This window comes from Poecile atricapillus, chromosome 22 (assembly GCF_030490865.1).
Source record: "Poecile atricapillus isolate bPoeAtr1 chromosome 22, bPoeAtr1.hap1, whole genome shotgun sequence".
Lineage (NCBI taxonomy): Eukaryota > Metazoa > Chordata > Aves > Passeriformes > Paridae > Poecile > Poecile atricapillus.
In genome coordinates, this window is record NC_081270.1 from 621,646 (window position 1) to 644,701 (window position 23,056).

The 23,056-nt window shown below is 49.0% G+C and overlaps 4 protein-coding genes across 4 annotated transcripts in view; 1 reads left to right on the plus strand and 3 right to left on the minus strand.

Moving 5' to 3' along the window:
- Nucleotides 1-2,909, minus strand: part of PEX14 (peroxisomal biogenesis factor 14) — a 67,847-nt gene extending 64,938 nt beyond the window's left edge. Inside the window, exon 1 of the mRNA XM_058854916.1 lies at nt 2,813-2,909. Within this exon, the coding sequence (XP_058710899.1) occupies nt 2,813-2,848 (36 nt within the window). The 5' untranslated portion in view covers nt 2,849-2,909. The remainder of the gene's footprint in view (nt 1-2,812) is intronic.
- On the plus strand, nt 2,870-7,986 carry DFFA (DNA fragmentation factor subunit alpha). Its single transcript, XM_058854917.1, has 6 exons — nt 2,870-3,176; nt 4,445-4,606; nt 4,722-4,852; nt 5,618-5,807; nt 6,184-6,338; nt 7,026-7,986. Exons 1-6 carry the CDS (start codon nt 2,885-2,887, stop codon nt 7,227-7,229), a joined length of 1,134 nt encoding a protein of 377 aa, XP_058710900.1. The 5' UTR covers nt 2,870-2,884; the 3' UTR covers nt 7,230-7,986.
- A 1,148-nt stretch (nt 7,987-9,134) lies between these two features.
- CENPS (centromere protein S) lies at nt 9,135-11,238 on the minus strand. Its single transcript, XM_058854918.1, has 5 exons — nt 11,062-11,238; nt 10,849-10,972; nt 10,486-10,519; nt 10,198-10,264; nt 9,135-9,453 (listed from the first exon to the last, which is right to left on the minus strand). Exons 1-5 carry the CDS (start codon nt 11,152-11,154, stop codon nt 9,298-9,300), a joined length of 474 nt encoding a protein of 157 aa, XP_058710901.1. The 5' UTR covers nt 11,155-11,238; the 3' UTR covers nt 9,135-9,297.
- A 1,857-nt stretch (nt 11,239-13,095) lies between these two features.
- PGD (phosphogluconate dehydrogenase) lies at nt 13,096-22,247 on the minus strand. The gene is made up of 14 exons (XM_058854915.1): nt 22,232-22,247; nt 22,098-22,200; nt 21,737-21,812; nt 21,130-21,309; nt 20,929-20,994; nt 20,339-20,457; nt 19,251-19,320; nt 18,762-18,896; nt 18,159-18,348; nt 16,178-16,308; nt 15,567-15,700; nt 15,023-15,122; nt 13,949-14,071; nt 13,096-13,409 (listed from the first exon to the last, which is right to left on the minus strand). Exons 2-14 carry the CDS (start codon nt 22,103-22,105, stop codon nt 13,290-13,292), a joined length of 1,452 nt encoding a protein of 483 aa, XP_058710898.1. The 5' UTR covers nt 22,106-22,200; nt 22,232-22,247; the 3' UTR covers nt 13,096-13,289.
- Nucleotides 22,248-23,056: the final 809 nt, after the last annotated feature.

Here is a 23,056-nt window from a genome sequence, read left to right on the forward strand (position 1 = left end):
GAGGTGCTGACCAGAGCCCTGTCCGGGGGCTGCTGACCAGAGCCCTGTCCGGGGGCTGCTGACCACTGCCGTGTCCAGAGGTGCTGACCAGAGCCCTGTCCGGGGGCTGCTGACCACTGCCGTGTCCAGTGGTGCTGACCAGAGCCCTGTCCAGAGGCTGCTGACCAGAGCCCTGTCCAGAGGCTGCTGACCAGAGCCTTGTCCAGGGGCTGCTGACCAGAGCCCTGTCCAGGGGCTGCTGACCAGAGCCTTGTCTGGGGCCTGCTGACCAGAGCCTTGTCCAGAGCCTGCTGACCAGAGCCCTGCCTGGGGCTGCTGACCACTGCCCTGCCCGGGGGCTGCTGACCAGAGCCCTGCCTGGGGCTGCTGACCAGAGCCCTGTCCAGAGGTGCTGACCAGAGCCTTGTCCGGGGGCTGCTGACCACTGCCCTGTCCAGGGGCTGCTGACCAGAGCCCTGTCCAGAGGTGCTGACCAGAGCCCTGTCCAGAGGTGCTGACCAGAGCCCTGCCTGGGGCTGCTGACCACTGCCCTGTCCAGTGGTGCTGACCAGAGCCCTGTCCAGAGGTGCTGACCAGAGCCCTGTCCAGGGGCTGCTGACCAGAGCCCTGCCCAGGGGCTGCTGACCACTGCCGTGTCCAGAGGTGCTGACCAGAGCCCTGTCCAGAGGTGCTGACCACTGCCCTGTCCAGGGGCTGCTGACCACTGCCCTGTCCAGAGGTGCTGACCACTGCCGTGTCCAGAGGTGCTGACCAGAGCCCTGTCCAGAGGCTGCTGACCACTGCCCTGCCTGGGGCTGCTGACCAGAGCCCTGTCCAGAGGTGCTGACCAGAGCCCTGTCCAGAGGTGCTGACCACTGCCCTGTCCAGGGGCTGCTGACCAGAGCCATGCCTGGGGCTGCTGACCAGAGCCCTGTCCAGGGGCTGCTGACCACTGCCCTGCCCAGAGGTGCTGACCACTGCCCTGCCCAGAGGTGCTGACCAGAGCCCTGTCCAGAGGTGCTGACCACTGCCCTGTCCAGGGGCTGCTGACCAGAGCCATGCCTGGGGCTGCTGACCAGAGCCCTGTCCGGGGGCTGCTGACCACTGCCCTGTCCGGGGGCTGCTGACCAGAGCCCTGTCCAGAGGTGCTGACCACTGCCCTGCCCAGAGGTGCTGAGCAGAGCCCTGTCCAGGGGCTGCTGACCACTGCCCTGTCCCACAGCCAGGCCAGAAGCTGCTGACCAGAGCCCTGCCCAGAGGCCGGGCCGGAGGGTCGTCGCATGCCTGCTGCAGGGCAGACACCAGAAGGGGTTCAAGTAACTCATTCTGGCCTGAGGATCCAGCACTGCTGCACACAATGGGACAGAATCTGATTCTTCATCTTTACCTTTAAAACCTAGAGTGTTCTCTGGCTACATTTATGAGGCCTGTTAAAAAGCAAGACTTCCCCACTTCCAAACATTGAACCTTATTTTGAGGTAAAGCAACATAAATAAATGCGGGGGGTTTAAGTGTGCAGTGGGAAAATGAAATATCCAAACTCAAAGGAACCTGAATGTTTTTTAGGTGATCACATTTGCCAATCAACCAGATCTCTGTCCCAGAAACTGCCTGCCCAGCAGACTGCTGAGGTGCCTTAAGGACCAGCCACAGACTGTTTCAGATTTCCTCATTCTGGAAACATTCACTTGAAGTGTGAGGGATGGACGGTAACACCTGCACCTCAGACTGGGGCTGATGAAAATACCTGGGTGATGCAAAGCTGCCCTGCCTCCTGTGAGTTTGGTAACTTGGCCTTTCACAACCCAGATGGTTAGCCAAGAGTACCAATTTTATGTAATTTATTTCTGCTTCACTTTAGTTCAATAGCCTCCCCCACAAACTCACCCTCCTCAGTCCAAAATAAAGGGATCAACAGAGAGATTCACAGTGATTTTGCCAAATCTGGACAGACTTGAGTGATTGCACGTAACAATGTGTCACTGGCAGCCGCTCTGTTTTCTTCCCAGTTGCTCACATAGACCTTTCCCCTCCTGCTGCTGGAGTGGGGCTCTGGGGGCACTGAAAGCACTTTACCAAATCCCATTGGCACCACAACGCAGGAACCTGTCTGGGATCGTGGGGAGATGAGAGAGCTCCAGGAGATGAAGGAGTCTGAGGTGGGTTTGAGGTTCAGATGATGAACAGCACAGTGTGAATGAGAGGAAGCCTCCACGCTATACACCTACATCACACCTACACTACAGAATCACAGAATCCAGCCTGGAGGCCTTCAAGCAAATAAGAATATATACTATATACAACTCCATCACACTTCTTTTTCCTGTGGCTGCCCCATTCATTTCATATCCCAGTTTAAAAAAAACTGAAGCTTTTAGTGTTTCCTGAGCACTCAAACCACTGAACTTACATTGCTCTTTTATGCTCTTGGCTCAAGGATCTCCTTCCGTCCCTCGCATTTGCAAGGCAGAGACAATATTTCTGTCTAACTAGCCACAGCAAAACAGAATATTCTGAGTTGGAAGGGACCCCCCAAGGATCGTCGAGTTCAACCCGAGTTTTATAACCCAGCTGCACAGTGTCTCCTTTCATTCTGGCCGTGTTTGTATTTACTCTTTTCCTATTCAAGTGCTTTACGAGTTTCATATACAGATCCCCAATGCCAACACGCCTGTGCCCTGGGCCCGGCCTGCACACCCTTCAGCCGGCCCCGCACAGCCCCTGCTCGCACAGGGCACGGAGCCCAGGTGCAGCACGGAGCCCGCGGTGCCCGGGGGAGGCTCCCGGAGCCCCCCGGCACCCCCGGGACCCCGGCCCGGCCCGGCGCCCTCACCTGCCCCGGCTGCTCCGCTCTCTCCGCGGCCGCCATCTTCCCAGGCGCGGCTAGTCCATCCCCAACCGCCCGATGGAACGCCCCCGCCGCCGCGCCGCAGGCACGGCGAGTCGAACGCCGGCGCAGCGATGCGTTCGGCGGGGACGCCGCCGGTGCCGTGAGAGCCCGGCCTCAGGCGGGCCCGGCCGCTCGGGCCGCGCCGGTCCCGCGGCAGCAGCGCCCGCCACGCCTGGAAAAGCCCCTTGCGGCACTGCCGAGCCTCAGTTGATGGCGGCGCGGCTGAAGCGGTGCGTGGTGCGGCGGCGGGACGGGCCGGAGCAGCACGGCGTGGCCGCGTCCTGCCTGCGGGAGCTGCGCGACAAAGGTGAGCGGCGGCCGCGCTGCGACCCGCTGTGGGACCCGCTGTGGGACCCGCTGTGGGACCCCCTGTGTGACCCCGCTGTGGGACCTGCTGGGACCCACTGTGGGACCCCCTGTGGGACCCCCTGTGGGACCCCCTGTGTGACCCCGCTGTGGGACCCACTGTGGGACCCCCTGTGTGACCCCACTGTGGGACCCGCTGTGGGACCTACTATGGGACCCGCTGTGGGACCCCCTGTGGGACCCCCTGTGGGACCCGCTGTGGGACCCACTGTGGGACCCGCTGTGGGACCCCCTGTGTGACCCCACTGTGGGACCCGCTGTGGGACCCGCTGTGGGACCAGCTGTGGGACCCACTGTGTGACCCCGCTGTGGGACCCCCTGTGTGACCCCACTGTGTGACCCCCTGTGGGACCCACTGTGTGACCCCACTGTGTGACCCCCTGTGGGACCCGCTGTGGGACCCCACTGTGTGACCCGCTGTGGGACCAGCTGTGGGACCCGCTGTGGGACCCGCTGTGGGACCCGCTGTGGGACCCGCTGTGGGACCAGCTGTGGGACCCCGCTGTGGGACCCTCTGTGGGACCCGCTGTGGGACCAGCTGTGGGACCCGCTGTGGGACCCGCTGTGGGACCCGCTGTGGGACCAGCTGTGGGACCCCGCTGTGGGACCCCACTGTGTGACCCCCTGTGTGACCCCACTGTGGGACCCCACTGTGTGACCCCCTGTGTGACCCCCTGTGTGACCCCACTGTGTGACCCCGCTGTGGGACCAGCTAGGACCCGCTGTGGGACCCCCTGTGTGACCCCGCTGTGGAACCCTGCTGTCGGACCCGCTGTGGGACCCCCTGTGGGACCCGCTGTGGGACCTGCTGGGACCCGCTGTGGGACCAGCTGTGGGACCCCCTGTGGGACCTGCTGTGGGACCCCCTGTGGGACCCCCTGTGGGACCTGCTGTGGGACCCGCTGTGGAACCCACTGTGGGACCCGCTGTGGGACCAGCTAGGACCCGCTGTGGAACCCACTGTGGGACCTACTATGGGACCTGCTGGGACCCACTGTGTGACCCGCTGTGGGACCCCACTGTGGGACCCCGCTGTGGGACCTGCTGGGACCCACTGTGAGCCCCAGCTAATGTGCAGCACTGTAAGGACACAGGTCGTGGTCTCCAGCCTCAGTCACTGAGAGCTGCCTGTCCTTTGTGCTGGAGGTAATAAAAGCGCAGTGCTGTGACATTTTTATTGTTTTGTTAAGTATTTTTTCTGTTCTGCAGCTTGTGGTGTTCTGGCTATTGACAAGGCCCGGGAACCCATCACCTTGGTACTGGCAGAAGATGGGACCATTGTGGATGATGAAGATTACTTCTTGTGTTTGCCATCTAACACAAAATTTGTGGCACTGGCCAAGGATGAGAAATGGACCAGCAAAAGCTTAGGTATGCTGTGAGCAAGGAAGCATGGAAGGGGAGGTGTGTTTAGAGTACACCTAGTGACCATAGGCAGTGTCAGGTGATCAGGAATAACCCATGAAACTGGTGACTCTTGTGTCAGACAGTGGAACATCCTGGCTCTCGGAGTCTGTGGATGAAGTGGACAGTGCTGCTGAGAAGTGGAAGCAACTGGCCAGGCAGCTAAAGGATGACCTGTCCAATATCATCCTGATGTCTGAAGAAGACCTCCAGGTACAATGGGGAAATGCCCAGTCCCTGTCCTTGCATCTGCCCATCAACCGTTTATCTCAGTAGAGAGCAGATTCAATAAGCAAGAGCTCAGGTTTAATTCAGCTGCTGCTTTTGGCTCTTGCCAGAGTCAAACTTATCCTTGAAGGGAAACACTCGAGTGTCCAAGAGTGTTCTTAATCCCCAACTATCCCTCCCTGTGTGTTCTTCCAGTTCTGGGAGGGGAAAGAGTTGAGATTTGGCCAAATTGCATCTGAGGTCAGCTCATTCCTTAACACCAGACACCTGTGTAACATGTCCAGAGGGGAGGCTGAGCAGCAGGCCAGGTCTGTCTGCTTCAGAGGGGTTTGAAGAACTGCTGTCACTTTCCAGAGCTGAATGATTCAAGTTTCTGACTGCTCAACACCTTGTCTGTGGTGAGGCATGACAATAACTGTCCCTTTTCCTCCCCAATGTGCAGCTTCCCAGGTGCCAGGCTACTGCCTTTCCTTTGAATATTTCCATGCGCTCTGAGGCAGTGCTTTGCCATTAGTTTTCAAGATTTCTGTTAAAATTGCATATGATTCCACACCTTCTTGGATGTCTTTTGGCTTTTAGTAAAGAATTCTGCCTGGTGGAGTGCCACTACAGCCTCTCAGAACTCAGGGGACTTGCTATGACAAGGAACTTTGTGGAACATGCTTGTTTTCAGGAGGGTTTGTACATTCTGTTTGTACTGCAGTAAGTGCCACAAAATTAGTTACTCAGGAGCCCTCTCAATGTTTTAAGGTGCTTATTGATGTGCCACGCTCAGACCTGGCTGAAGAGCTTGCCCAAAGTGAAACCAAAATCCAAGTGCTGCAGGACACTCTGCAGCAGGTGCTGGACAGACGAGAAGAAGAGCGTCAGTCAAGGCAGCTCCTAGAACTCTACCTGGAGGCCTTGAAAACTGAAGACAGTATCTTAAGCAAAGTTGCAGGTAGGGAGCATTTATATGCTAGAGAAGGAGGTTTTCAACTCCCAGCTGAGTGGAATAAATAAAATAGAGTGAGTAATTTGGTCAGCTGTTGTTAAATGGGGTTGGTGCAAGAGAAGGTGTAGTGTATATAGTGTAAGAATTCTCTGACCAGAGAGCTCTCTCACTGCCATGTCACACTTCTCGCAAAGCCTGAAAGAACAATACTGGGAGAAAAGCTTAGATCCTGTAGTCCTCCTTAACATTATGGATTTCTTAAGTTCCAGGAGGCACCTAGATTGGATGTATATTTTATTAATCTCACAACCATCAAAGCAGTCCAGGGTAATTTTCCTGTCCTGTGTTTGTCAGGGGCTGTACTGATTGTGCTCCTTTTCAGAACCTAAGGCTGCGCCAGGGAAGGAGATGGATGTGGTTGACACAGGTACCAGCAGCAGAGATACTTCAGCCACAACAGCACTTAGTGACCAGGTCCTTGCTTCTCTGAAAGAGAAACCTGCTCCAGAGCTCTGCTTGGACAGTCAGGATCTAGAGGTGGGTGAGAATGACACAACCATAAACCTCTCCCTCTGAAACAGAGGCTATAGGGGAAGCTGTCTTTGCTTCTGGAGGCTCCATGTCAGTAGCTGTGTTTCAAAGTGCTGAAGTTTAATTAATTTCTCTTCCTCAGTCACACTATCCCTGGCTTGGAGCTCCTCTGTAACAGCCAGCTGACATTGTTCCACACACTCTGTCCTCTGAAAAGCCACAAAATAATTTTGGATTTGGTCTCTGACAAATCAGTCAGCTGTCCTACCAGCAAGGTTCTTTGGGTTTTTTTTGTATGTTTGTATATCTAGCTGTGCTTCTTTTATACATCCCAAATTAAAATAAAAACCTCCTAATTTTGGAAAATACAGCTTGGAAAGGAAGGTCTAGCTAAACTGTAACTACTTAGGAAGGTGTTCTTTTAAGCTGTCAACTTGCTACTGTTGCTTTTTCCTGCTGTAGAAAATATGTAACTGCTCTCTCTTCCTTTGAACCCTGAACACAGCTTCAAGTGCTGAGTGTTGACAAATTACTGAAAATCCTCTAGCCCACGGGATAGGTGATGAAAGCTGGGAACATCTCCAGCTCAAAAGTGCCAGTACTAAACTTTGGTTCCTGCTGTTGTTAATGTCAGCAGAGGGCTAGTGGCCGGGGGTCACTAGAAAAGACTGTTAACAATGTGTCTTGCTGCAGCTGGTGTCCAAGGAAGATGCAGCAGCGCTGGCCTCGGCTCTGGGGTGGGACAAGCAGAAAGCTGGAGCTCTGCAGGAAGCCTGTGATCAGGAGCTCTGCAAGCGCCTCAAACAAGTGCAGACTCTGCATTCCCTACGGAGCACATCCAAGGGCAAGAAAACGCTTCCCTGGGGGGACTGGCCCACTGCAAAACGCAAAAAATAAGACTGCATTGCTGTTTGCAGTTTAGTTTTTGCTTTTGCATTAGAATCAATACAAGCAAAGACACATCCTGGGAACCATAGTTTGCTGGTCATACTGTGGTCTGGCTATAGATACACACATACAACTAAAATCTGAACATTGTCCTGAGGCTTAAACTCCTCTGGTGATTTGACTTGTGTAAGCAAAGGGATTTTGACTTTTTGCAGAATGCTAGAACAATGGTATTGCTAAGCACAGCATGTGTTTGGCTTTCAATATGTGGTTGGTAGCCAGCAGCTTCCATCTGATAATGTGGATGCAGCTCCTGAAGCCCCAGGCAGTTTGCTTACTTTGTCCTCCTACCATTTTCAGTGTAAAAAGGATGGAGGATCTCTGGAAGACACTTTGAGGCACAGTTAGTGATCAGGGCAGAGGGGTTAGCCAGTTGCTGCCTGGCTTTAAGCTCTAGCCTGGGATCTAGGAACTTGAATTCTCACGTTGATTTAATCAGTTAAAGTAAATTCAAAGTCCTTCAACTTCAGTGCTTTTTCTGTGAGGAACTCCTGCCTCTTGGATGCTGTGTAAGAACTATCATGTAAAACACAGCAAAGGTGGAAATAATTGCTTTGTAAGGCTGTGTGACAGAAGACTTGCATTTGGACTGCTGTGTTATTCTCCTAATCATTAGTGTATCATCATGATGCTTTTGTATTAACTGGCTTATTTTTAAATTTATTAAAGCCTTTTTTTCTAATATGAATAAAACCTTTTAATCTTACTGTTGGACTAGTTTTGATATTTCCACCAGCTGCTATAATTAAAGAATGGGCTGATAAATACAGTATTGCTGTAAAGAAAGAGGATGAAGAAATTGCAGAAGTACTGTCTTTAACTTATCCAAAATGTTTAGGCAGAATGTGTGTTCATCATGATGACTGCACTTGAACTCTCACCTGGCACAATCTGCTCTTCTCGTATGAGAACAGAAGATGTCTATGAAAAAAATCAGACAAGTGAAATGAAACTTCTGAGAAAGTTTTAGTAGGTACAGATGTGTTTTGTAGCAGCATGCTAAATCCTCTGATCTAACACAGCCTTAAATGGCCCAGGATAAGTATTCCTACAGCAGGCATCCAGGTGAACCCATTGCATGCAACAGTCCAGCTTAATTATGGCATAGTCAGAGTTAGACAGACAGTGCAACTAATTAATATTCTGAACAGTTTAGTGACTTAAAGCTGATAAACAAAACTACTCAGGCTACCTTCAGGTGAAACTACCCAGATGGGAATTGACTGGACTTAGGGGAGAAGCTTGCAGGAAACTTTTTGTCTGTTTTGCTTCTGCCCATATACACTTTCAGATCGTAACATTATAGGCCATGGCAGGTAAAAAGGTTTCCTGGTGTTCTGAACAGGTTCTTAGTACAAGCTTTTTATGTTCCAGTCCTTCTGCAATCGCACGGATGGCTGTGCTACCCCTAGAAATCTGCTTCCTTTGACTAATTATTTTCATTTCCTTTGCACTGGGTAAGGCTCTGCCAGCCCAGCAGAGGCTCGTGGGATCCCTGCCTGCTGCTCTGCAGCCACGGTGCCGCCTGAAAATGGGAATTACTGGCAGTGACAACTGTAGCCCAGCAGTGCCACAGGGGGGAAACAACAAAAAACACCTTTACGTGTCAAGGCAATGAGTGAGAGATATGGCTTCTTAAAAACAAAATATGCAAAATGCCTGAGCAAAAATAGAAAAATTGGAAGCAAGGAAAAAGCCAGAGTTACTAGAGAAATAAAGTAGCAGAATGAAGGGTGTTGCACATACTGAGTTATGGCTCAGTGAGAATGGTCTATTTCAAACTCTTTATTTAAAGTATTTTAATTTTAATAACAGATACCTTTTGTGAGCAATTAAGGCATTTTGGCTGTAAGCTTACTGAATTCTGACAGACTTTTAATTTTTGGAACAATACAAATCCAGTTGCATTCACCTGAAAACCTAAAGATTCATTACTGGAGCTAACCTGCAAGATGAATAAGCTAGGTCTGGTTTCTCTAGGATAGTAAATGTCCTGAAATATTACTCGAAAGATAAATCATGCCATATTGGAATCTTCATTTTCAGTCATAGCTGTTTCTTGTTCCCCAGGAGTTCTCTCTCCCTTAGCTGCACTGGACTTCTTTTTCTTCTTCTCTTTCTGCTCCATGTTACTTGATGCAAGCTCTTCACTTTTCTGAGTGATATATTTTAGCTGGGAACAATAAGCTAATCAGTACTCTACTGAGGAACTTTAATTCACAAAACATTAGAAAGAAATACTGAAGAGAAATTAACAGGGCAAATTCTTATTACAAAAAATATGTCAGACTCCAAAAAACTTTTACTTTGCTTTCTCAGGCAAGTTCTTGTTGTGTGTTTCAAATCACACACAGAAGGGAAAAAAAATCTCCTCACACAAAAGTAAAATTAGTATTGAAAGCATTTTTCATGGATCCACATACAGGCATGTCTTAACACATCAGTGAGTTTTATCCACTGAACATCATATAGATCAGCACAGGAGGGAATAAAATGATTCTGTGATGCCTGTGTTAATGTTGCACCTCGAGCAGTATTAACTCAGCACCTCGAGGCAGACTCAAGCTATTGAGGCTGCAACAAAGAAACACCACCAGGAAAAAGCAAAGTGATTCACAATGCTGTGTCTGCTTATTGCACTTTTGAACTTGGAACTTCAGCTGGCCTGGTGCAACGAGAGCACCGCTGCTTGAACTGCAATCAGATCTGTGTTACACCTCACCACAACGAGGTAGAGTGGCATGAAGCAAAATAAGATGAAAATTTCAAAAATTACTGGACTGTGCCTATCTACCTCAGGAAGACAGTGAAATTTCTTATGCAACAGTTGCTTCATCAAGTATAACCTTCATTCAAATGCTTTTAGGAATTAACTGGTTTAAGAATGTTGCAAGACAGAAAATACAGTGCATCTCACCAAAGAATTGCTTCTTCTAGCCAAAAGCTTCACATCTTCTGTAGTGACTGTGGTTCGTTTTGCATGCCTGAATAAAATCAAAAAACATCCCTTAACATTTTTGCCAACACTGACCATAAGAGGCCAAGATCAAAAAGTACCTACAGGGAATTTCTATTTCATCACTTCACAGACACTATTCAAGCAGCCAACCAAGCCCTTTAAAGCTTGAATTACAAGACATGTTTTAAAGATTATCTAGGAGCTAACACAAAAAAACGGAAATACTTTGTAACAATCGGTACATACCTTGCAAACATTTCGAGGTCTTTTGCAAAGATTTCTAGAGAAAACACAAAGATGTCATATATTTTAAAATACTGGGTGGGAAGAGATACACAAGTTATGCAAATCAATTAAGAGAGGTGACCATAGCTGGGTATTAGGCACCACTCGCACACAAGCAGGCAGCTACACAATGTTCCCTAATACATCTAAATGCTTTATTCAGGTCTGAAAAGTCGAACTAGTATTTCTTGTACTTAAAAATATATAATGCAAGAGAATGCCCCGGTGACATTTAGCTGTATTTTTGAAGCCCTGTGTCTCCAGCTACGGCTCCCGCACAGACACAGGCGCTGCGGTGAGCAGCCGCAGGTAACCCCGCTGTACCGCACTGCCGGAAGGTGATCTCCGAGATGGCTGCGATGCTCTGTTTGCTGAACCGCACGTCCTTGTCCTCCTCCACCTCCTGGCACAGGCACCCGACCGTGTAGTGAACCGCCGCCTTCAGCCTCTGCAGGGAGCAAGGCAGGGGCAGCCAGTGACACACCGGCCTCGCCCCAACCCCCGAAGCCGGCTCGGCCCGCCGTGTGCCGCCCGTACCTGTGCGAGCATCTGCTGCTCGGGGCCGCCGGCCGCCGCCATGGCTGCCCTCACGATTTCCCGCCTTTCCGCGCGGGGCGGGGCCGCCGCCATGGCCGCCCTCACGGCCTCCCGCCGCCATGGCCGCCCTCACGATCTCCCGCCGCCATGGCCGCCCTTACGATCTCCGGCCGCCGCCATGGCTGCCCTCACGGCCTCCCGCCGCCATGGCCGCCCTCACGGCCTCCCGCCGCCATGGCCGCCCTTACGATCTCCGGCCGCCGGCCGCCGCCATGGCCGCCCTCACGGCCTCCCGCCGCCATGGCCGCCCTCACGGCCTCCCGCCGCCATGGCCGCCCTCACGGTCTCCCGCCGCCGGCCGCCGCCATGGCCGCCCTCACGGTCTCCCGCCGCCATGGCCGCCCTCACGGTCTCCCGCCGCCATGGCTGCCCTCACGGTCTCCCGCCGCCATGGCCGCCCTCACGATCTCCCTCCCTGCCCGCGCGGGGCGGGGCCGCCGCCATGTCGGGGCTGTGAGGGACGCGCCGGCCCCGCCGTGCAGCGGCGCTGCTGCCCGCGGTCCGCGCTTGTTTTATGGATCTGCCAAATCTTTCTGCCTGCTCTGCTGAAAGGTACCTCACACTGAAATTCACCCTATACTGATATTCAACTAGTGACTAAATAGCTGTCTCTGCAGAAATACACATGGCCAAAAATTAATACAAAAGTCAGTGTGCACAGCACAAAATTTAACAGATTTTGAGAAATAAAAAGGTTAGACACCAGGTGAATTTTCAGAAGTCCTGAATGTGATAAATGGAGATGATTCGTGCTAACTCAATTGTAACTATTTGGAAAATTATAATTATAAAGCAATAAAGGAAATTAGTGTTACAAGGCAGATGGACCCTGAAGCCCCTTTACAGATGTTACATGTTAAAAATAGGATACAGGATGTAGTTTAAGTAATGTCTCAAGACAGAATCGACCTTGAGATGGACCAAGTTGGAATGACTTCAGGCATAGGGTCTGAAATTATGGTTTTAACTATGAAATGCAAGGCTAGTTATTGGAACACGATGCTTACTTACATAACACAACGCTTAGTGCAAGCTGTGAGGTTATCCAGAGGACGAGGATGAGTGTAAGCCTTCATCCAAAGACCAAAAGAAGACTGAAGACCCCATAGCAACAAGTGAAGCATGGGCCATGAAGTACAGTGACGTATAATTTAAGAATTGAAAGTGGGAGGAAACTTACAGGAAATATTAATGAATATGTATAAGCATATAGTATATAAGTTTAGTTTAAATTGCATTGTTTTGTAGGTGAGGTAGGGTGAGGAGCCCTCTCTGTACCCTGCTTGGTTTTGCTTATGTTTTAATCATACTTAATTACTGGCAAATTAAATTGTTTGGGGTTTTTTTACTAAATTGTATTAATTTTCAATTATATTGTCCTTCATTTAATAGACCTAGTTGTCTAATTTCATTTATAACATGAAGATGACTGGCATTGCAGGGAGAGGATATAAAATACAGTCAACTTTGCATGCAGCTGTGGGTATTTTTAATTGCCTCATTGGAAGAAGAGGCAAAGAATCAGGGAGATTTGGGGGGAAAAGTGCAAGCACACAGCAATGCAAAGTCTTTATGCCTGAGCTTAAAACTAGGAACAACAATTGGAGGGAGAAAATTAATTTTGTTTCTCCATGATCCATCCCATCTCCTACAAAAAGCACAGAGAGGTCAGTGTGACAGACTGAGCAGCTGAATGCCCAGGAATTAAATCTCTAAGAGCCAAGCTACTGCCTGTTAGGAATAAACCATGGCAACGAAAGAAAAGCCTTTATCTGCCTGGAACCTGCTAAGTCCCTGTGCTGTTTGCCACTCTTCATCTCAGCAATTCCTGAACTGCAGTCAACTTGGTCTTGATCCCTAGGACTTTATGCACTACAATACTATAAACCTAACATAACTATAAATTCTACTAAATACTGCACAAAAACATTTTATCTAGTTTTGGCCAGCACCAGGGGAAAGAAAACACCTCAACACATTTATAACTAAATTTATTTTGTTTTCTTATATGATACATATAGAGAGATATACATATATGTATGAAATACACCCACAAGTTGTTACAAAAGTGTCCAAACAAAAGTTCTAGCAGAGTACAGTAAAAAGTGATATTCTAGAAGAAATATCTGAGATCTCCAGTATCTTGGCTCCAAGTGGAAGGATTTCCATTAGACATTGTAAGCAGAAGAGGACACGTTCCCTCCATGGCCTGTCCAGTTAGTATGGATAAATTCCCCTGGCTTTGATAACAATTCATATGTATGTGCACCAAAGTAATCACGCTGAGCCTGGAATGAGAACACACAGACAAACCAGACACACAAATGTCAATATCATATGAGTTCTAGAAGTTGCACCTACTGTTACCTAACAAGGAATAGTAGAAATAAGACTAGACTCCAATATTATAACACTCAAAATTATTTTCTCATTATTAGCAAAACCACTGCAATGAAAAATTTACTAATATCTAATAATTAAATTAAGAGTTCTGCAGAAACGCAAGTATAGGATTTTTGCTTGGTACTAATCTAAAAAACAAGCACTTCCATACATCCAAACATTCAAAGATACTTCTCTACAAACCATTTGGGTTCAAATATATCATGACCCTTGGTTCACAGATGGAATACAAACACACACTGGGCACTGCCATACCAGTATCTCTGGTGTTCTTTATCCAGCTGTCTCTGTGTTTTACTGACATGAATTTCAGGTACAACAGAAATACATTAGGCAACCTATACTGTGAATGATTAGGACATATTGCCATCGAGACCTTTAAAGCAGTATTTAAATAACAGCACAATGAGATTTCAGTACCTACCTGAATCAGGTTAGCTGGCAATATCTTATGCCTGTATCCATCATAAAAAGAAAGTGCTGTAGTGAAGCAGGGCATAGGGATTCCAATCTGCACTCCAGTACTGACCACACGGCGCCAGGACTCCTGGGAGAGAGGAAAAGAGGGGGAAAACTGATCAGTGCTCACTCAGAGATATGTGCAGGCACATGAACTACTCCACTACAACTGTGTGTGCTAGTTCATGTTCTATGAAATCTAATAACCAAGGCTGAGCAAATACTGCAGCAGATTCCTGATTTTATATAAACGAGGTTGATCTAAAATAATGGCAAGTAAGAGAGTTAACAGCAGGATGAGAACAGTTGAGACATGCAGTCAAATCACAGCAAGCAGGCAAGCAAGGATGCTGTTCTTTCACATAAACGTGGTCAGAGCATCTCAAAACCATGGATTCAGAGGGGAAGGGGGAATGTTCTGAGCTCTGAGGCACTTCCAGGACCTCTCACCAAGCACAGAACAAAGCTTGCCCAAGGGCCCAAAAGGACAGCACTGATACTTCAGACAGATGTGGATCATCCTGAGTTCAACTGTCCATCTGGTCTAGTCATTTGCATGGAATATTCAGATTCAGTTACAAGAACTACTAATGATAATATGAGACTTCTTTTTTTGCCAGATAATGTGGTTTTAATTCCGCCTGTCGGCTCCAAACCCGGACACTATTTGTACAGACACAGGAATGTGTGGATCTGGAGCTGTTGTTCTGGGGCTACTGCAAACAATGGTACTGGAACAGAGCTTTATGGTCTGCTCAGCTGGAATCCAACTGCACAGCAGGCACAAGACACAGGGCAGTGGTGAGAATGTTCACACAGGCCAGGCCTTTTTTCCTCAGACATATATATATATATATATATATATATATATGTATATATGGCCCTTCTGAATTGCTGGATTTCTGCCTAAGGCTACTCTGTTACAGTAAAATGGGAACCTTCCGTTTCCAGTCATAACTTGGTCAGTATCAAAGAGAAGAACCATGACAGTATTGGCTGTTAATTATTTGTTTTATGCTCTCCTTTCCTTGGAACTTACCTGACAGTTTTCTACAGCTCTCTTAAAGAAATCATCCAACAGCAAATTCTGGAGCCCAGGATTTCGATCAAAAGCATCTTTGATTTTTCCCAGGAACACACTAGGCAAAAGTTAACCAGGAATAAATGTCACAGCTTTCAACAAAGCCCAGAATCCAAAAATTACAGTGCCAAAGCTTGACTCAGCCAGACTCAGATTGCAAACATGACAAAGATCAAGAAATATTTCAGCAGTTAAGCCACCAGAATAGTGGGTTCATCCAGTAAACTTTGGTGTTGTCTACAGCCTCTCAGATCTTACCAGCAGAGTAACTCCATGGATTTTCCAAGGAAATCTCTAGGCTTGTCAGCCAAGCACCTCATAAACTAAACTGCCTGCTCTTCTCCCCCCAGCAGCCAGGTTACCTCCTCATCTCATCTAAAAAAAGACTGGATGTGGCAATCAGCTGTGGTGTTAGGGCATGGGCTGGACTCGATGGTCTTGGAGGTCTCTTCCAATCTAGTGATTCTGTTGTTGAATTCTGTTGTTGTTGAATCTCAATTACCTTCTGATGATGCAGCCTCCCCTCCACATCAGTGCAATACCACCATAATTCAGTGTCCAGCCAAATTCTTTGGCTGCTTGCCTCAGCAGCATGAAACCTTGTGCATATGAGATAATCTTGGAAGCATACAGGGCCTAAAAAAGAAAAATCAAATTCACATTCCAAGAGAAGTCTCACAAAGTTCAACCACAAACTTCACAGTCTACATGCTCTGTCCAGCCCACATCTCAACAGGGATGAGTACAGTAGCAACATTCCAGTTATTTGAGAACCAAAATATCCTTTCTCATTGGAAAGTTTGGTTTCAACAGAGAGAGATCAAGAGAGCAATACCCAGGCAAAGACAGGAGTGTTGAGGGGTGGACAAGCTCCTGTGCATGAATTATGATCTCTGTACCCCACGTAGATGTCTTTGCCCACTGTGGCTTAGAGCTGAATTCCTTCTGGATCCTTCCTAACCTTCCTTTGGTTGGGAATGGGTCCCATTATGCTTTGTGGACATCATGAGACAATGCATGGTGCTGAAAGCAGGAACCATAAAATATAAACACAAGAGCTCTCCCAGGGTTCACAGCATCCCAAAGCTGCTCTAACCCTGCACAAGGACTCACCTTGCGGATGTCCTCCAGGAAGGCCTCCCTGTTCCCACTGAATTGGGTCACTTTGGGCCCTTCCAGCAGCTCACTGGCCTGCACTCTCTCATCCTTGAGGGACGACAGGCACCGTGCAAACACAGCTTCGCCTTTGGGTACAGCAGGAAAGAGGAGACCATTACAAAGCTGGGCATCATGTTCATGTCTGAGATACTCAAGCACCACAGAGCGTCACTGAGTGAAGAGCCATGTACACAAGCAAAAAAACTGGTGCACAAATGAATTATTCCAACAGCATTCCTGAGGGACAACACTGCCACTCAGTACAACCACTGGGTACATACTGACTGATACAGCTTTCAAATGACAAACAAAAAAAACACAGTCATCCACATGAAAATTTATCCTCAAGAACATTTACCAGCTCTCAGTTTTGAGAATTTACTTTAAAATCTTTTCCTATCTATCAGAGACAGACAGTGGTGCACTGCAATCCAGGGAACAGCAAGGCTGAAGACTTCACAAGTATTGTATCATGCTTTTGAGATAAAAAGCTGTTCCTTAAATGCCAGCTCACATTAACTGGATGTGCTTTGAAATACACACATGCAAAATAAGGGCAATTAAAACCAAGACTAAATCAGCAGCTTAACTTATAAAATGAAATAAGATTTACAAATCTGGTAGGCCTCTAGCATTAATATTCAGAAGTCTGTAAGAAAGTTTTCTAACATCATTAAACAGGTTACTAAATATCATCTGTCAGGCTGGCCCAGTGAGTTCTTAGTCATACTGGTTTAAGCTGTACTTGTTAGCAATTGAAGACAGTACTGTGAAATGAGGCAGAAAAAAGTTTGCTTTTCAGGGTCTGATAGGAGAAGAAGCAAGTCTTCATAGGGTCATTTTGTTCCACCCTTTAAGTGAGCTGTGATATACCAAAAAAAAACCAAAACAAAAAACCCAAAATAACCACACCCCAAAATCAGACCAACAACAATTAAAAAAAAAAGAGTGAGTAATATTTTCACAAGACTCTGGATCCTCCCTACAGCAGGAGGACATATCATACTTAAATCAGAACAGGCTAATTTCCATTTCTGCAAAAACTTCATTCTACCATGGGGAGGAGCAGCATGGTAGGAAAATCAGGAAAAAGCAGGAGTGGCATGACTCTGCTTTTACAAGCAGAAGTTTGCAAGTCACGCTCACGCAGTAAAAGCAGCCAGCAGCTGCCCTGAGAACGGCCACGTTTGCACAAGGACTATGGCACACACTTCCCTGTCTGCTCAGCATTACCTCACTGCACAGCACCAACCAGGGAGTGTCTCCTCCACCCCTGATCCTTGCAAGCACCCCAAACAGGAGAGTATCTGCAGTGCAAGCAAGAAACACTGTTTCAAGCCTAAAACTGAAAGAGTGCAGCTGCAGAACAATAAAACCATTTAGAGAATGTTTTGCTGCTGGAAGGCACCATGTTTCTTTGACAGCTACACTGCAGTTACTTTCTTTTAGCTACTGAATGTTTTCTTATCTTCAGGACTTGACCAGCCAATGCAAAGGAAAAAGAGGTAGAGAAAGCATGGAAATGAAAGCAAATCTGAGAGCAAAGAACCTGTTGATTCATCTAATTCAGTCAATGGGAAGCCCACTCTGGATCTGTAGTATTAGAGCACTCTAAATGTTGCAAATAAGTTACAGCTCCTCTGCATTAAAACACTCTGAGCTCAGCACTTAATGTTCCCCTGTCACTGAGTCCTCCCAGCACTGCAGAGACACCAGGGACACAGGTGTGGCAACAGGACTGCCAGCACTAAAGGAACAAGGTGAAAACAAGCCCAGCAAAACACCCAGGAACGGCTGTCAGGGCAGAAAGGCTGGAACAGCTACACCTACAAGAGCCTCTTCTGCCAGCCCAGCCCTGCTGTGGGCTCACTTCTGAGACTTCATGTTCCCCTGCTCCTCACTGTGATGTGGTGGGAAAGATCAAAGCAGCAGTTACCGATGAGTGTGACTGGGACTCCGTACTCCAGGGCAGAAATGGCTGTCCACTTCCCTGTGCCTTTCTGCCCTGCACTGTCCCTGATCTTTGGGAGGAGGTATTTGCCATCACTATCTTTGAATTTGAGAATATTGGCTGTGATTTCAATCAGGAAAGAGTCCAACTCTGTCTTATTCCACTCCTGAAATACCTGAAAAAGGAGAAAAAGCATATATGTATTCATACACACCCCAATTTGCTATGTCTCTACCATATCTTTTAACTGATTAATGTATATATTTTGCCTGATTGATTATAATGCTCAGTGTTTCACTAGCTCTTTTCAGGCAAGGTAATTCACATCTCTGCCCCTGAAGGTGCTTTCTGAACAGAAATCAATTGTAGTGTGGTAAGAGTTTTAAACAACTTCGATAAGCATTCAGCTGTCTGTGCTCACTGCTCCTACCTCATGTAAAGCTCAGGAATATTCCCCCCTTGCAGGAGGCATGTCAGAAAAATTCACTTCATGTACATGCAGCAGCTTTCCCCAAGCCCAGCACCTCACCAGTGGCAGACAGACACCACGGCACAAAAAAAGGAAAGACATTAAAAACTGCAAATCACCTTTGCCATCTCATCGTGCTCCATGCCCACCACATCTTTCATCAGGTGATAGGCCTCACAGATCAGCTGCATGTCTCCATACTCAATCCCATTGTGCACCATCTTCACGAAATGTCCAGCTCCTTCCTCTCCCACCTGTCCAGAAACATCCAAAAATCCCCTCAGCAACAGTATCATCACCACTTCCAGCGTTTAACACTTGCCCATGGCTTCCTTCTGCCTAAAGGAGTGAATCAAAGACAGTGCTGACTGAAACCAGTTCCTCGCAGGTCCATTTAGCTCCCCCAGCACATGACCTAGCCACAAACTTTGTCTTTCCACTGCATGGTGTGAGTTATCAGAGATGCTACACTGGAAATGAACACAGCCAGAAAATCAGCCTGTGATGGTGCTGTGTTTATTGTGGACAAACATCACAAATTTCAGCAACCAAACTGCCTAAGCAGGGATCTAAGCCCAAGTTAGGGTCAGTATCAAACAACTATTTACCCAGTCACAACAAGGTTCCCCAGATCCCACTTTAGCAGCAATGCTTTGAAATATGGTCTTGATGTGGGGCCTGTGGGGAAAAAGAATACACCTTAGCAGACAGGCAGGGGATACAAACACCACAAGAGAAAATAAATAAAATCTATCGCTACGATGCCTCCTTCTGTAAGCTGCCAAAAGGCAGCCTCGGCTGAGGGCAGTGGGCAGGCTGAGAACCCATCCCCACAGCAATGCCAATTAAATATGTTTTTCCCAACTAGGCAGTTTGCAAGACATTGGGACAATCAAGTCATGCTTCCAACACTGTACAGACAAGTGCAAAGCACATCAAGGAGCTCAGACATCCTCTCCCTTTGAACACAGAAGCTGTCCTTACGTAGCTGTTCAAGGCAAAAGATGATCAGGCAGCAACTTACTGTTGTTGATGGCTTTGTGCCACCAAATTTAAACAGGCTGATACAGGTATGAAACACTAATGCAAATGGACAGGGACTCAAGAGATACTACAGCTCAAGCAAAGCCTGGACACACCTTCTCTTTCCACATCTATACAGAGAGTGGGCAACAGGAGAAAAAGTCTAATATGAGCATTGATGTGCAGTTCTTTACTGAGACCTGAGTATAAAACAGCACAGCAGCATGCAGAAACTTGCAAATAAATTGATGCATTCAATAGTAGTACAAGCATGTACTGAAGCTCCTTTTATAATGTGTCACTACAGGGCCATTTGCTGCTGCCTGATTCATGGTTTGCAGCTTCCCAAGTGTGTACAGCATCAAAAGAAAAAAATAAGAAATAGTACTTGTTTACAATTTAAACAAAATTCCCTTCTCCCTTCATATGTCTGTAGGTCCTACTTTTGCCTGTGGATTCCAGGAAGAAAAGCCTGCCTTTGTTCCACCTTACATGAAGGCTCAGCACTGCCCCATGACCCCAGCCAGGTTGAGAAATCTGGAGCCTTGAGGAAGTGAGATGGCAACATATCTTGTTCTCTCCACACCCACACCCTCCTCTTTCCCTCCCTCAGTGCACAATGTGAATTGTTGCAAACCATTCTGAACAAGAAAATAAAGTATCTGATGCTTACCAGGCTTCCTTGGCTCCTCCTGGCATGAGGGAAGGTCCGTACCTGGCACCCTCCTCCCCACCACTAACGCCACTTCCCACAAACAAGATTCCCTTCGCCTGCAGCTCCTTACAACGCCTCTGCAACAAAGAGCAGAGCAGCACTATTTCATTTTGCTTAATGCCAGAGCCTTACAAACAAAGGTTAGCAGTTCAGATGTAAAACTGGGTCTTCAATTCTGCTTTGGACTTGCTAGATGCCAACCTTAAGAAAGCTTCTTCATACCCCAAAGTGAGCATTAGGAAACTTCCTGTTGCTTTGACATGGATCCTTGCAAAAGCGACATGGTGAGGAAACAAGTCCTCATAAGCACCAGACAGACATGAGCAGCACTGAGGCCAGAAGAGGCTTGGAATTAAGTGTCAGGTGACACTTGCTCTGGGCAAAGATGTGGGGGAGGCAGATTAGGCCCAAGGTGGAATTGCTGAGTTTACTGCAGAGTGAAGGTGCAAGAGGGGTGATGGCATCTCACTGACTGACTGTTCTGACCATCAGAAGTGGAAGAGTTGTGTGTATTTCATTCATTCACTTTGGGTAGGAAACAGGCTTACCATGGTGTCTCTGTACTCAGAATTCCCTCCATCAATTATGATGTCTCCAGTCTCCAGCAATGGCACCTGTCAAAATAAATCAACATTTCAGTTTTCTCCATACATTGCAAACCTCACTAATGATGAATAACTGAGAACTTCTAGAGGCAGCTCCTCCAAAAGACAGCAAGAAATCACAGGTAGAATGAATGTCTGCCTCACCAATTTATCAATGAAGTCATCCACTGCCCTTCCAGCCTTCACCAGCAAGATAATGCGGCGGGGCTTCTTTAGCTTGGAGACCATCTCCTCCAGGCTGTGAGCACCGATCACTTTGGTTCCCTTGGCCTCGTTGGCCAGGAAATCATCCACTTTGGAAACCGTCCTGTTGAAAGCACAAACCTGGGGGGCAAGAAAAACCTGTCAATAAAAGCTGCCAATGTTACTGTTACTTTAGCTCAGACTACAAATTATACAAGCGAGGACCAACATCCTGTGCTCTCTGAGTTCCGCCTTCCTGCCAGGCACAGGGCAGGGATGAACCCGAGCGTGTCTTCACAAGTGACTCGGGAAGCTGCGCTTAATGGCAAGGCCAAAGCGAACTGCAGGGAAAAGTCATGCATAATTAACAGATGAGGTGAGTACAGGCATGCACAGCTGCTCGAATCTGGAAACAGGACAAAGGCCAGCACGGGGCCTTTATAACTTAAAGGAGGAAATAATACCCATTAGATCATCAGAGCAGGGGGAAGCACCCACAAAATGCTCAGCTCCAATCCCAAGGGCTACTGCTAGTCAGCCTTCCTAAACAATGCGTTTCCTCACTTACCACGAAGCCGTGGTCATTCATGTTCAAAATCAGGTTCTGACCCATCACGGCCAGTCCAATCAAAGCAATGTCAGCTCTGGAATGTGAAAGAACAAAAATGTAAGACACCAGCAGTGATCCAGCTTGTAGCATCCGTACTTTGTCAGGCTGTTCTGACCGTGCCGGCTGCCAGGGCAGCCCATCCCTTCCTAACAAACACGGAGCTTTGAGTTCGTTCTGTCAGCTGCTGCTGCAGCAGATGACAGAGCCGAGGCGGTGCGGAGTCACCGGCGGAGCAAACAGCGCACCGGAGCCTCAGCGCCGCGAGCCGGCCGCAGCCGCAGCGCGGCCATGCCGGGCCCCGCTCCCGCCCCGCTCTCACTCGGCCATGGCAGCGGCGCTCGGCTCTCTCGGTGTCTCCTCCGGATCTCTCTCGGATCTCTCAGGTCTCCCTCGGGTCTCTCTCCCAGATCTCCCGGATCTCTCCCAGATCTCCCGGATCTCTCCCGGGTCTCCCGGGTCTCTCTCCCGGGGCTCTGAGGGCTCGGCCTACGGCGCGCGCCGCTTCCCCTCATCAGCTGCGGGCGGGGCGGGGCCGAGCGCGCCCATTGGCTCTTCCCGCGAGCCCCGCCCCCCGCCCATGGCCCGATGTCCCGAGACCACGCCCCCTTAAAGCGGCAGCGCTCGGCGGCTGCGGCTGGGGCTCCGTGCGCTGTCCCCGCCGGGTTCCGCCGCTCCCCCGTGCGCTGTCCCCGCGCTGTCCCTGCCGGGTTCCGCCGCTCCCCCGTGCGCTGTCCCCGCGCTGTCCCCGGGCTGTCTCTGCCGGGCTCTGCCGCTCCCCCGTGCGCTGTCCCCGGGCTGTCCCCGCCAGGCTCTGCCGCTCCCCCGTGCGCTGTCCCCGGGCTGTCCCTGGGCTGTCCCCACGCTGTCCCCGGGCTGTCCCCGCGCTGTCCCCGCGCTGTCCCCGCCGCTCCCCCGCCGCCTGCGCGGCCCGAGGAGCCCCGAGAGCCGCGCCCGGCCGCGGAGGAGCCGCCCCAGCTGTCCCTTGCTCTGATCCCCGCGTCACGCAGCCCCGGGAGCGCCTGGCATTGCGCAGTTTGTAATTTCTATTTATTACTAACGGGCTGCGATTCTGCCGCTGAAGATCGTCCCAGGCAGCCCCCAAGGTTTCACCGCTACCTTTGTGTGCCCAAGGCCAAGCCTGACAAACCTGTCCCTCCATCAGCACCGAGCTCAGGACAAAGCCACTGCCCCACCCTGGATGTATCGGCAACACGCACCTCCTGGGACCGCAGTTTCTATTAAATTCTATATAAATTGTTTTCTAAACAAGGTGACCGG

Bases quoted from the DNA above. Each gene is read 5' to 3' on its own strand.
- DFFA (XM_058854917.1), top strand. From the start codon at position 2,885: ATGGAACGCCCCCGCCGCCGCGCCGCAGGCACGGCGAGTCGAACGCCG. The intron at 3,177-4,444 runs GTGAGCGGCGGC...TCTGTTCTGCAG, and splicing joins GCGGGAGCTGCGCGACAAAG to CTTGTGGTGTTCTGGCTATT. The intron at 5,808-6,183 runs GTAGGGAGCATT...GCTCCTTTTCAG, and splicing joins TATCTTAAGCAAAGTTGCAG to AACCTAAGGCTGCGCCAGGG.
- CENPS (XM_058854918.1), bottom strand. From the start codon at position 11,154: ATGGCGGCGGCCCCGCCCCGCGCGGAAAGGCGGGAAATCGTGAGGGCA. The intron at 10,520-10,848 runs GTACAGCGGGGT...TGTTTTCTCTAG, and splicing joins GATCACCTTCCGGCAGTGCG to AAATCTTTGCAAAAGACCTC. The intron at 10,265-10,485 runs GTATGTACCGAT...GATTTTATTCAG, and splicing joins GACCTCGAAATGTTTGCAAG to GCATGCAAAACGAACCACAG.
- PGD (XM_058854915.1), bottom strand. The intron at 20,458-20,928 runs GTAAGCCTGTTT...TCTTTGTTGCAG, and splicing joins CTGAGTACAGAGACACCATG to AGGCGTTGTAAGGAGCTGCA. The intron at 14,072-15,022 runs GTAAGTTCCAAG...CCTCTCTCCCAG, and splicing joins GAGCTGTAGAAAACTGTCAG to GAGTCCTGGCGCCGTGTGGT.